Genomic DNA, 13,035 nt, shown 5'->3' on the forward strand with positions numbered 1-13,035 from the left:
TGACCGGAGAAAAATATTCGATTACGATTAAAAATTAAAATTACAAAGTAATTTTTTAATGAAAATACCGAGAAAATGTCATCACAAATCTATAAAATTTTCTATAAACACGAGTGTGTAATTTTTATTCAATATTTATATCCGTGTATCTCAGGAGGAAATTATTTTTATCATCAATTTTTATCAACAATTAATTAAGCTATAAAAATGATATTTCCATCTTAACATTTCCACTGTGAATTTTTAGTTATCAAGCCAATTATCAAGATAAATAATCTTCAATAACATTCGATATTAACTTACACAACAATTACCCAAATAAATCAACGAAATATTGTTCTAGGTTTACAAAAACAATGAATTATATTATTTCATTGACGGCTACGACATCCAAAAATCCAACTGGATGCGATACGTCAACCCCGCGTATTCATCAGAGTCCCAGAATCTCATCGCCTGTCAATACAAGGTAAGAATAACCGAATCTTGAAAACCTACATCTGCAACAATTGCAATAAAACTTGTCATTGGTTTCCAGATGAACATTTATTTTTACACAATAAAACCCATCCTCCCGAATCAAGAGCTTCTGGTCTGGTACTGCCGTGAATTCGCCGAGAGGCTAAACTACCCTCTAACCGGTGAACTAATGCTCCAGAGAATACGACAACAGGTACTTCACACTTCCCCTTCCAAAAAAAAATATTTTGATAAACAATTCCTTAATTTTTTCTCGATATATATAATAATTAATGTTAAGAAACAAATAAATATTTGAAAATCACTGGGAAATGAAGTCCCCGATGAGGATCTATAAAAAGTTGTTTGATTCATTAATTTATTTATTTTCTCAATGTTTTTTTCTGTTTAAACAAATATAAATGAATGAATTAAGTAGTTAATGTCAATATTGCCGAGACACATTCGACGGTTTCAATAATTACTATCTCGAGTTAATTAGAATATGTCCGGATTACCCTAGGATCCCCTATATTTTTATCTTGTGCCTCTTCATGACTTTATTTGCGATTCAGGTGCAGCAATCGAGTTTACCAAACGAAATCCCATCATCCGGTGAGATAGTTCTCCCCTCGAAAGACTCGCCAATCTACGAAAGACGATGTCAATTGACTCCAACCGAAGGTTCAGTCAGATCAGACGAGGGCTACCACTCAAATGGATACCACGACGAGATCCTGACACCCCCCGAGGAGAGCAGCGAATCCGATTCCGAGAACAATTACGTCCTGGACTTCAGTAAAAATACACGCGCATCAACCACAACCACGGAGATGATAAAGCCAGACAGTGCACTGGTGAAAAATGAATACAGAAAAGTTAAAATAAAGATAAACAAGACGTACAACAATTTTCAATCGAATAACAAAAATCTCGACATCAAAGAAGAGCTGGCGAACAGTAGAACATTAACACCAGATCTACCCCAGAAGGTAGCAATAATTCTGAGCTCAACAGACGATGAGATCGACAGACCGAAAGTTTTTTACGAATCCGATGTGAAAATTAATGCAATCCAAACCCACACCAATAACAATAATAGCAGTAACAATAACAATATATCAACGACGACGAATACAACAGCAGCATCAGCAAGACCGCCGTACGTGACAAGTCCAAACAGTTCAATACTGGAGAATATTCTCCTGCGACACAACACAGACAGCAACAACAACACGAGCAATAATCACGGTCACAGTGGGACTGAGAGTCATCATCACAGTAGTCATCGTCACATAGATTCCATCAGTCCACCCCCATCTAGTCCCACGGAGATGGCATACTCGTACAAAAAATCCCACAGATACGGTAACATTCTCCCCTGTAGTCCAGACTCGAGTTCGAATTTACCGATGCAAGTTGACAGCTGCACCAGTGCCAATGGTTCAACAACCGTGCCTATGGTGCAGAGTCCAGGTAATCTCCATTCGAGTACACCCGGGGTAATGGGACACTGTAACATGAGTAATCAAATTGTCCACTCGGCGAACGAGGGGGACTCGATTCATTCGTCAGTTTTGACATCAACCACTAGTGGCCTTCATCCATCAACGATTAATATTTGTAAATCGAGAAAGACCCAGAGCCCATCACCCCCAACAGCAACATCTACCAATGGATCTACCCTGGTAGTGGCCACCGAGCCTGAGGAAGAGACACCGATCATGTACTCTCAGCACAGTGGAAGTGGATTGTGCACGTCTGGTCACATCGAGTCAAGCACTGGTTATCAGATAAATTCCAACACTCCACCGAGTGCCACATCAATTTCCCCGATGAATTCACCATCCTATCCGTACAATATCTACCATCAGAATGCCAATCTCCATCAGCACATTGCACCCCTCTCCATCAATTGTGCTCCATATTCACCAACACCATCAGCTAGTGTATCTGCGTACGAGAGAAACGACAGTAGAAGGCATGAGAATGGACATCAGCTTCCCACATCATCGACGATGCAGATTGATGATAATCACTCGACCATCATCAGTGGAACACGCAATCTTCATCTCGGGCATCATCATCATCCTCTGAGCATTCATCCCACAACATCGAACAGATATTCACCAGCTAGTTCACTTTCACCTGATGATCACGGCTGTTCCCAGAGTGGATCACTCAGCCCGAACTCCCAGGGCTCCAGAGGATACCGATCTTTACCCTATCCACTCAAGAAAAAGGACGGCAAAATGCATTACGAGTGCAACGTCTGCTGCAAGACTTTCGGTCAATTATCCAATCTCAAGGTTCATCTCAGGACGCACTCCGGAGAGAGACCCTTCAAGTGCAATGTCTGCACCAAAAGTTTCACTCAACTTGCTCATCTTCAGAAACATCATCTTGTACATACAGGTGAGATTTTTACGGTTGAATTTTAATGAGTCGATTTTTACATTTCTTCCTGATTTTGGATTTATTTATTTATTTTTTTTACTGTTGAATTCCTCAGGGGAGAAGCCTCACCAGTGTGAAATTTGCAAGAAGAGATTCAGCTCGACATCGAATTTGAAAACTCATCTACGTCTCCACTCGGGCCAGAAACCTTACGCATGTGATCTCTGTCCTGCGAAATTCACGCAATTCGTGCACCTGAAATTGCACAAACGACTGCATACCAACGAGAGGCCCTATACCTGTCAGGGCTGTGATAAGAAGTACATCAGTGCGAGTGGACTGAGGACACACTGGAAGACAACGAGCTGCAGGCCGAATAACATCGAGGATGAATTGGCACTTGCTGCTGCCGTTGGTTCACCAACTTATTACGAATACAGTCACGAAATCAATGTCGGTAAGTGGTATTGTCAAAATTCAATAAACCAAATACCAATTACTGCTTAATTGTTTGAACTTCTATTTCTCATTGCGAATCAATTATTTTGATCATTTTTATTATTCAGTGAAAATGATGAAAATCATTGAATGCAATTGAAATAAAAATTGAAACTCATCGTATTTTATAGTTATGGAATGAAATAATACTTGATTGTCCTAAAATTGCAGCAAACATGCCGAAAGAGTGTGAGCTAGAACCAATGGAGAACTACGACAGAAGAAATGGATCGCACTCAACACCCCTTCACAATTTGGAGATGAATGTAGGTAAGTTTAAATTCGGCTGTTCATTACCCTACAAGATAAACCCTGAAATTCCCGTGGGCACGTGATAATGATAATTGAATGAATCTTCCAGGTAATATGCAGAAAGACTGTGAACTTGATAAAATAGACAATTACGAGAGACACAACGCTGTTACATCGCACCCATCATCTCTGCACAACCTGGAGAATCCCGTGGGAAGGCCAACAGTAATAGAAACATCGCAGCCCCACATAATCGAGTGCACCTAACAGAGACATTGAAAAAGTCTGATCAAGTGTACCTCCACTGAAACACCAATAATTTCACAAAAAAATGTCATTTCCAAAGGTGCAAAATTTATCATTCCAAAGCGATAGACGAGACTATCTTTTCCCTCTCGTGTGGGAAGAGGCGAGATAATAATTTATCGATTATAATGACGGCAAGTGTCGACATCCGTCAGACAAAGTGGCGAGTGAGTAATAAATATTGATGAAGAAAGGGAATTACAAGGGAATAATATGGGATTGCAACCAGTGTCGACGCCCAGACTGCAACTATACGAGACCTGTACCTGTATATATTAATATAACAATTATTATTCGATTAGGTGAATTAATATTAAACAGATTAAAATATATATTGTCGATTGGCCGAGCGGTAGGCTACCTTCGCAGGCTTATATTTTCTTTGAAGCTATGCGCTATCTTATTCATGTTTTTTCTAAAAAAAAAATCATTAGCTTTAGAGTTTCGAAAGTAGTTTAGAAAAAATGGGGGCAATCGAGCATAGGGTAAATCGACGGATACTATAATATTTATTTGTAAAAAGATTTTTAAACTACGGTGTGATTATTACGTTTATTACTCCATGATTACTCATTTATCGTTTAAGGGAATTAGAGGGATAATTGTCCTGCAAGGAAGACCAAACAGTATTTTTAGCAGTGAGCTTTTCCTTATCTCATCTGTATGGGAAGAGACTTCCATTCCATCATTCCGGTTCATCAATTTATTTATGTTGATCACTAATTCATTAGTTGTAAGAAAATCACGATATTCTATGACTATCTGAGATTGTATTGATGCGGAGGCAGCCTGCTGCAAATGCAATTATTATTATGAATATTTTCATGGATATGCGGTTCGAAGAATAAAATTTCATTGGATATTGCTCGCGTGAGACGCTGAAAAATCGGAATCGCTACTCTATGAAATTATTGAGGGATAAAATGGAAAATACACAAAAAAAAGGGAAAATGAAGGTGCAGACTGATATTAGTTACACTGCTGTTTCAGCTCATACGTTACATGTAGTTATATGAATTGTAATTACGGTGCGAATGCAATACAGAGGATCTCTTCCAAAAATTGAGTGAACGAAAGGCATCGAGGAGAAATATTCATTTGGCATTATTAGCGTTCTGCCTGGATTACTTTGAATTTAATGGTGAAAACTCTCTGCTGTAAAGATATATCAAAGATATTGTGTATGAGGCAATGGGAAACAGTGAATGCAAATGAAAAATTATGTTGGTAAAGAATAATCAAGGGTTCATTATTTTGGAACGTTTATACATCCTTGTGGATAGTAGTGACTCATCGATAACGAACTAGAAGCTCAAAATTGGAATAATTTTTATTAAAAATGCATGATAATGTCCGATATTACGTGTCATTTTGACAAAAGTGCTTGCACAATTTTCTAGTCGCATTAATACTCTTGGAATTCATGATTCTCAAATGAAATGTTTAATAAATGAGAAAATTCATATTATAAATTCTGTGCGTATAAAATTCAGGGGAATTTCACTCCGAAATCATAAACGCAATTATAACAGATCATACGATAAATTGCCTTGATTCGCCTTGCCTGCATCAGACGTTTTTCATTCTCAATCAGAAGCCGAAATGAAATAGAAGCAAATAAATAAATAAATAAACGATAAAGAGAACGAGATAAAAATGTGCAGGTGGAGAGAAAATTGAAGGATAATGTAAATAGGCTAAAGTAGTGAACTATAAAAAAAGGCAGAGTGACAGTTGACATTGGCAGAAGCAAAAAAGTTTAATTAAAAAGAAATCATCATGAACGTAAATACCGTGCAGCGCATAATATACGTACTAGCGTATCAGAAGAACTCTTGAATTGAACTTTATTAATCATAAGATACCGTAAATTGTGAATGAAAGGAAGATGAAAATTGTTATGCATTTATTATCATTATAACTACTGGATAGGTAATGCTCAATTAGCATTTGTTTCTTAAAAATAAAGAATAAATATATGGCTGTTGGATATTTAAATGCCAGTTTCTTGCTTCCTTCTGCATGTTTTTTTATTGAATCAATGTATTGTTTGAATAAATACCAGGCAATTCTCAGTCGTTAAGAGGATCAATTAAATTATCAAATGTGCTCTTCTAAATTTAACAAACACTGATGCAATTTATCAAGAAAACCTGAACAAGAAGACTAATGTGAAAATACTTTCTGTATTTGTCAGGAGATATAAATTTACATAAACATAAGTCGCTGCAAATTCAATCAAACATCGTTATTGATAAGAGCGCGGACAATTTCTTAAAATTAGTTTACCAAAACGAGTAATTATTTTTTTCGACTTGTTGATTCATAAAATATGAATTACTGGAAATTCCCAATTACAATAGTATTGATACTCAGCTACAAACATTGATACAATCGAAGATAAATCTTTCATTTATTTGGGATCACTGTCAATTCAATAAGAAGAAGACCTTTTTGTTCGTTTCACTTTTCATCAATCCTACTCTTATCAGCAGCATCATCACCATTTACTACCATCCAATTTCTTTTACCTCGAGTCATTCTGTCGTTGATATTGAATGAATAAAAAAGTAACTAGAGAACCTATTGAAATTTCACAACAATCGAAAATTTAAGATACAATTTTTCATGTTAAACGTATGAGGTTCAGTCGTATTACTCACTCGTAATAAGAAAAATAATGGAATAGACAGTAATTTGAATGGAGAGCATTTTCTATATATATTTGGTGGATCATGTGAATTCGAGTATTGACATTGAATATGCAACGTCTCGTCACAGCTAGTCAGTAACCCTGGAATAACAATAATTAATAACAAAATAGATAATATTAATTGACAATCAGTCTACTCACCGCATCAAGGTATAGGACTGTCTGTTCCACTCCCACTATTGGTTCCAGCCTCACTCTTCGTGGCAGCAAGTCTGTCCCCGCGTTTATTACTTTTCGATAATGTTGCAACTTCCTTCAGCAATCCCGAGATCTTCTGCTGCAACCCGGACACTTTAGCCTCATACTCCTTCTCCGTTACTTTCATTTTATTACGGAGCTCTGTCTCTGCAGTAAAATTCTTCGCCTTCAATTCTGTTATCTGAATAAAAAAAAATAATCACACCTGAGTATTCCAAAAAAAATTAACTCTAATTCAATATTAATTAAATTATTACATGTCTATCCTTGGTTAATAGTTGACTATCCTTCTGTGACAATTGCTTCTGGAGATGGGCTATTTTCTCCTTGAGCTGAGTCACAGCAACAACGTGATCGGAGCTATTGGGATCATGAGGATCATGAACTCCGACCATTCGAGCAACTTTCATTGGCGCAGGACAAGTCACCTCGGCTGGATCTGGCTGAGGGGGTAGCTTGGTCACATCGATTCTATGGGGTCTCTTGTTGTGCCCTTTCAATTTCTGTTCTTTGTGTTTAGCGGCTCGTTCGTGAGCCATTTTCAAGTGAGCCCTTCTGTCAGCATCCGACTGTTTCGTCTTCGCCAGGGCACGCTTGTAAGACAGTGTGCAAAGCCAGCAGAGCAATTTTCCATCAACCTGCAGAGAAAATACGAAAAACCTCAAACCGATTTACTCTGCAAAATTCATGAGTAACCACATGAACTCGATTTAACGAATATCTCTGAATCTAAGACAGATGGCGAAAATTTTGTTTAATACTTTTTTGTAGATGTCATTCGACTCTACAAAAAAGGTTCTGCAAAAAATATCGCTATATCTTTTGGATTCACAGATATTCCTGAAAAACTCAGACAAAGATAAAATTGAGTTGTTACTTTTTCGGTAAGGGATTGAGATATTAAAATTCTGTTGATCGTACCTTTTTATCCTCGTCCTGTCGATCAAAGGCACACTTTTGCTTGCACTGTTCGCATGTGACAGGCGGGCCATATCGTTTCTCCGAATTTGTACAACGCTGACATTTGCTACCGATAAATGCAGCAATAGTGTTGCAGTACTCGCAAGCTGATGGTTTCCCATAAGCTTTGACGTTCTGCTCGCATTTTTTACATATCGTACACGTATTTCCCTTTCTGAAATCAAATTTGCAGTGATTGATCAATAATAATGCAATGATTCAGTAATAAACCGGTAAAATGAAGTAACGACAATTTTTCAGTTCCATTAAATATTGATTAATCCAGAAAACTATTGATTTTATAAGAAAATGTTAAATCACCTTTTTTGTCAGTAATTTAAATAGGATCATAAAAGTCTTCTAATGTTTTCTGTTTAAATCAATATTTTCCGAGATAAGATGGCTAATTGAGAAAAAATTTACTCCACTCATATGATTTTATGACTTCGATATTGAATACTTACATTGCCTGTTGAAACTCTGACCGACAGTACGTGCACTTGACAACTGGAAATGAGCCGCGACATTCCTGCAAAATAATGCAAGACGATCCATCAATGAATATCGATTGTGTCCCCAAGGGAATTTATATGAATTGATCAGCGGAATATTTTCCGGAGTGCGAGGGAAAAATATGGACGATGTGATTTGACGTGAGAAGACGCCAGTCTAGATTCGCTGAATGCCAATATTGAGAATTATTTAGCTGATTGAATCACAAATTTCCCCGGTAAATCTGCTCCAAGTCACCCCAGTAATTTGAATTTTTCAATTACAACTTCTAACTTTGAATGACCAATTCGACAGGTTAAAATCTGGTACTGTACCTTGCAGAGTTGCTGTCCCGGCGACAATTCCTCGAAAGGATGCCTTGAGAAACACCTGGAGCATGCAAACAATGCCTTAACGTTGTTCGAACTCATCATCCACTGAAATCACTCGAGTCTTGCTCAATCCGGTTGTCCTTAAATATCTCACAAGTCACAGAGAGATATATTTCCTACGTGCCAAATGAAAATTGCAACTATACAGCCACGACGCGATCAAAACAATCTGATATTTAACAATCAGCCAGCTGAAGCTTTGAAAAAATTCGATGGAGGATTCACCAAGGGCACATCACGACACACGAGCACAATAATTTGACATAAGAGAATAAATAAAAGCTCGTCTCTACATTTTTTGAAAAATCACCAGCCAGGAAAGGAAGCACAGGGAAATGCGTTTGTTTTCGTACTTATTGGTTGTGACCAACAAGTACAAATGTATCGTCACAAGTGAGTTAGTTGTGAAGAGAGAAACTAGAGATGTTCTAGCAAGTGCTGCCACCACCCTGAGCCCAGTGAATTATCCTAGAGATTTTGTTTCCGGGGGTTATCGAGGGGTTTCAACGCCTGGTATTCAAAAACGGTAAATTATTATTGGCATTACAATAAATTGTTTTAATCACAATAATTCTTCAACGTCAATCTAGGCACAATGTTCATAGACTGTAGTTCTTGGAATAATAATTTACAGGCATAAGGCATGGTAATGGTGGAAACACATCCACTGGATCGACAACTGTGGCACCAGCCACTGTAAGCCATCAGCCCGCATTTATTACAGACATCAACATCAAAGGCATCACTCGATATCATCAATCGTTCAACGAGCATCATACTGGCACCGTAGCCGATGAGACAGTCTCTCTCCATTTCTCCGAGACGAAGACCACCTTCTTTGGATCTACCCTCGGTGGGCTGACGGGTCAGGACAGCACGTGGGCCCCTCGCCCTGGCATGCATTTTGTCCTGTACCATGTGCTTGAGTTTCTGGTAATAGATAGGGCCTGAGTAGATGTACGCCTGGAGGGGCTCTCCAGTGGTTCCAGAATAGAAAATATCTTTGCCGAGATAATTGTAGCCGTGACGAACGAGTTCCTCGCAGACGTCAGTCACCTTGGAGCCACCAAAAGCTGTACCATAATGAAATTGGCCTTTCATGAGACCAGCCTTGCCAGCGAGAAGCTCGATAAGTTTTCCCACAGTCATTCTCGAGGGAAATCCGTGGGGATTCATGATCATATCAGGACAAATTCCAGAATCATTGAACGGCATGTCCTCTTGTTCAACGATCAAACCAGTCACTCCCTTCTGACCATGACGACTGCTGAATTTATCCCCAATCTCAGGTCTTCTGGTTTGCCTTAATAATAATTTAATTAGAAAGGAATCGTCGGCGTAGTTCGACGATATCATGACCTTCTCGATGTACGATGGAACTGGCCCCTTGTAAGTAACAGGCACCTCTCGATATTCAACCGATCCCTGTCCAACAACTTGACTAACTGGATTCTGCTGGGTGATTGTTGGGGATGACTTGTTAACCATGATTCTCCTGTTCTCCACCATTTCTCCAGGCATGGCGATTCCATCAGAATCAAGGATATCGTGTTTCCAAATGGGTTTTTTGGTGGTACTATCGATCAAAGGTCCCATGATTTTGTCGAAAGTTTGATTGGCGTATTTCTTTAAAGATGTTTTGGAATTTCTGTACACGAGGCACCTGCCATAGCCCCGATCGATAGACGCTTTATTCAGAATCAATGCATCCTCGATATCGTATCCACTGTACGACATGACAGCGACAATAGCATTCTGTCCAGCTGGCAGTTTATCAAAATTAATCAGCTCGATTGTCCGAGTCTTGACCATGGGAGCTTGTGGATAGACCAGATTGTACATCAAAGTGTCAATCCTGTTCCTTTGATTATAGCCTATCGTACCCATGGCCTGCTTCCCCATGGCACATTGATAAGTGTTCCTTGGGCTCTGATTGTGATGAGGATAGGGCACGAGACCAGCACACACTCCAAGGAGAGTAAATGGCTCAATTTCTAAATGAGTGGTTTTGTGATTTATCTGTGACTCATTGAACGCGATGAAACTATCGTTCTCCTCGTTGACATCGAGATACTCGATCAGGCCTTCCTGGATGAAATCCTCGAAAGACTTGACTCCCTGTTGTAGAATCTTCATGTGCTCTTCTTGTATGAGGGACTCTGAATTCTTGACAATTATGTATGGCCTGCACAATCTGCCACCATCAGAACTTATCTGAATGCATTTGTGTTGATGCTGAGTGTATATCGATACGAATACATCGATCAAGCCTCTTCTCCTCAGCATCCTGAAGACATTGACGAGACGGTCATAGTTGTGAACAACACCAAGAATGTTACCATTTAAAAATACCATGTACACATCCTTGTGATTAATCTCCTCACCACCTAGTATATTCACATTTTCCACCCCCATGTTGAAACATAATCGTATGATCGGCTCCTGTTCCACTTCAGTGGTAACATGAGTCATGAGAGCAAGATTCTTGATGAGACCACAGCCTTCCCCCTCAGGTGTATCACTGGGACACATCATTCCCCATTGAGAGGGCTGAAGGGACCTCGGACCAGAGACTTTACGAGTCTTCTCAAACTGTGAATTAACCCTCGTCATCATTCCAAGTGCTGAAATGTACGACAGTCTGGACAACACCTGGGTCACCCCATGACGCTCCATCTTGAATCTCTTGATCGTCCAATTTCCAGAGGATATTGCGAAAGCGAGACCTCGTGTAATCGTATCCTTCGTCATGTGCTTGACAACATCGAACTGCGCAGCCTTTGTCTTGGGAATATTCTTATCAGCAATCTGCTTGAGCTCGAAGTTGTATCTCTTGAATGCATCCTCGAACATGAGAGCTAAGAGTGAGCCAGCCAACTCCAATCGTTTATTTCCGTAATAATCACGATCATCTATCAAATTCCCGTCGTACTGTGCCTTCATCACTCGTCTGATCATCAGAGCCAGATACGTTGCTTTCATTTTGAAATTGAAATCCATAACTGGCACGTGTGAGAGAATATTCTGAGCCAATATGTCCTTCATCTCATCAGCAACATTCCCCTTCGCTGAAGGTCCAAAATACCTCTTCTGCTTTCGTTTGTTGTTCAAATACTTGAGGGCCTGCTGCTGAGTGAATATCTCGAGTGTATGACACTCCTCAAAGCTCGATCCTAACTTCTTCATATACTCCTCCTCAGTTCCAATGAGCTGCATTATCTCCTGATCCGAGACTATTCCCATGGCCTTGAAAATCACTGTAACTGGAATATCGTCCTGGAATATGTTGTGTCTCATGTAGTACTTTCCACGATTGCCCACGACATTTGTCTTCGTTTTTCTTTCGTGAGTTGAACTGTTGCAGGAAGCGACAATGCACCCCTTGGAGTCCTGCTCCAAAATAATTCTATTTTTCAGCATCTGCTCCTGGATGAGAATGACCTTCTCCTGACCATTAACTACGAAATAACCGCCAGGATCATGGGGGCACTCATTCATCTTCGCTAGTTCAAAGTGAGACTTGCCTGCCAACACGCAATTCGAACTCCTCAACATTATTGGCATCCTGAAACAAATTAAATAATTTCAATCAAACAACCTGTGTATCGCAATAATAACGATCAATTCCCCACCTTCCAATCACTACATTGTTCTTTATAATCGGCTGCTGTCCCCTCAAATACTCGATATCTACAATAATTGGAGCTGAATATGTCAAATCCCTCAAACGACACTCGTGCGGAGTTGTTGGTCGACTCATGTCCGCACCTTCTTCAATATCAGGAGAAGTGACATAAACATTCAAGTACTTAATGTAGAATAACGAATCATTGTCACAACGGACAGTTTGATTAGCCATGACAATCTTCTTGATTTCCACATTGATGAAGTAATTGAACGAATCAATATGTTGTTTGACGAGGCCCTTGCCCTTGAGAAAAGCTGGCACCAGCTTCCACTTGTCCTGCAGAAACATCATTACAACATTTTATTCTATTTCACTCATAATTAATGCGGCATAACCTAGCAGCTGTCCCGCCAACTTACCTGAATCTGTTTAGTAATCCGATCGGATTTTTCGACCTTGACATCCTCCAGGCCCTTCATTCTGAAGCCACCCATTTTCTTCAGATTTTTAAAAAAATTAAAAAAAGTACTCTAAATCACCATCACCACATTTTTCCTCTCATTTTGCTCTTTCCCTGCATTCTCCGAAAAAAAAACCGAGAAAACGCACATGGAGTGCAAATTAAACATGGCGGGCACTGCACATGCGCGCGCAGTCGCATCACGTGCACATTTTGAATTGTTTTCCATATCAGAAAATTATAAACTAATGGAAATAAACGCGCAAATGACCTCTGAATT

General features: G+C 39.3%; 3 protein-coding genes across 3 annotated transcripts in view; 1 reads left to right on the forward strand and 2 right to left on the reverse strand.

The window, feature by feature from the left end:
- The window catches only part of Blimp-1 (PR domain zinc finger protein 1), a 6,484-nt gene extending 580 nt beyond the window's left edge, over window positions 1-5,904 (forward strand). The window contains 6 exon segments of the mRNA XM_011302066.1: window positions 248-469; window positions 539-673; window positions 1,035-2,874; window positions 2,972-3,313; window positions 3,526-3,624; window positions 3,716-5,904. Coding sequence (XP_011300368.1) covers window positions 248-469; window positions 539-673; window positions 1,035-2,874; window positions 2,972-3,313; window positions 3,526-3,624; window positions 3,716-3,873 — 2,796 coding nt within the window. The 3' untranslated portion in view covers window positions 3,874-5,904.
- Window positions 5,905-6,233: 329 nt separating this feature from the next.
- On the reverse strand, window positions 6,234-9,082 carry LOC105264894 (protein FAM76A). The gene is made up of 6 exons (XM_011302072.1): window positions 8,611-9,082; window positions 8,248-8,312; window positions 7,745-7,958; window positions 7,081-7,461; window positions 6,767-7,004; window positions 6,234-6,706 (listed from the first exon to the last, which is right to left on the reverse strand). The coding sequence occupies exons 1-5, from the start codon at window positions 8,707-8,709 to the stop codon at window positions 6,771-6,773; spliced, it is 993 nt and encodes a 330-aa protein (XP_011300374.1). The 5' UTR covers window positions 8,710-9,082; the 3' UTR covers window positions 6,234-6,706; window positions 6,767-6,770.
- A 99-nt stretch (window positions 9,083-9,181) lies between these two features.
- On the reverse strand, window positions 9,182-12,924 carry RpIII128 (RNA polymerase III subunit RpIII128). The gene is made up of 3 exons (XM_011302073.1): window positions 12,715-12,924; window positions 12,300-12,631; window positions 9,182-12,232 (listed from the first exon to the last, which is right to left on the reverse strand). The coding sequence occupies exons 1-3, from the start codon at window positions 12,787-12,789 to the stop codon at window positions 9,226-9,228; spliced, it is 3,414 nt and encodes a 1,137-aa protein (XP_011300375.1). The 5' UTR covers window positions 12,790-12,924; the 3' UTR covers window positions 9,182-9,225.
- Window positions 12,925-13,035: the final 111 nt, after the last annotated feature.

Source organism: Fopius arisanus, unplaced genomic scaffold, assembly GCF_000806365.1.
Source record: "Fopius arisanus strain USDA-PBARC FA_bdor unplaced genomic scaffold, ASM80636v1 scaffold00026, whole genome shotgun sequence".
In the NCBI taxonomy this organism is placed as follows: Eukaryota; Metazoa; Arthropoda; class Insecta; order Hymenoptera; family Braconidae; genus Fopius; species Fopius arisanus.

What these genes read in the sequence shown, in the direction of transcription:
- LOC105264894 (XM_011302072.1), bottom strand. Translation starts at nt 8,709, where the DNA reads ATGATGAGTTCGAACAACGTTAAGGCATTGTTTGCATGCTCCAGGTGT. An exon ending in GACAGGACGAGGATAAAAAG is followed by an intron (nt 7,462 to 7,744) that starts GTACGATCAACA and finishes TTTTCTCTGCAG; the next exon opens with GTTGATGGAAAATTGCTCTG. An exon ending in TATTAACCAAGGATAGACAT is followed by an intron (nt 7,005 to 7,080) that starts GTAATAATTTAA and finishes TTTTTTATTCAG; the next exon opens with ATAACAGAATTGAAGGCGAA.
- RpIII128 (XM_011302073.1), bottom strand. Translation starts at nt 12,789, where the DNA reads ATGGGTGGCTTCAGAATGAAGGGCCTGGAGGATGTCAAGGTCGAAAAA. An exon ending in GGATTACTAAACAGATTCAG is followed by an intron (nt 12,632 to 12,714) that starts GTAAGTTGGCGG and finishes ATGTTTCTGCAG; the next exon opens with GACAAGTGGAAGCTGGTGCC. An exon ending in AACAATGTAGTGATTGGAAG is followed by an intron (nt 12,233 to 12,299) that starts GTGGGGAATTGA and finishes AATTTGTTTCAG; the next exon opens with GATGCCAATAATGTTGAGGA.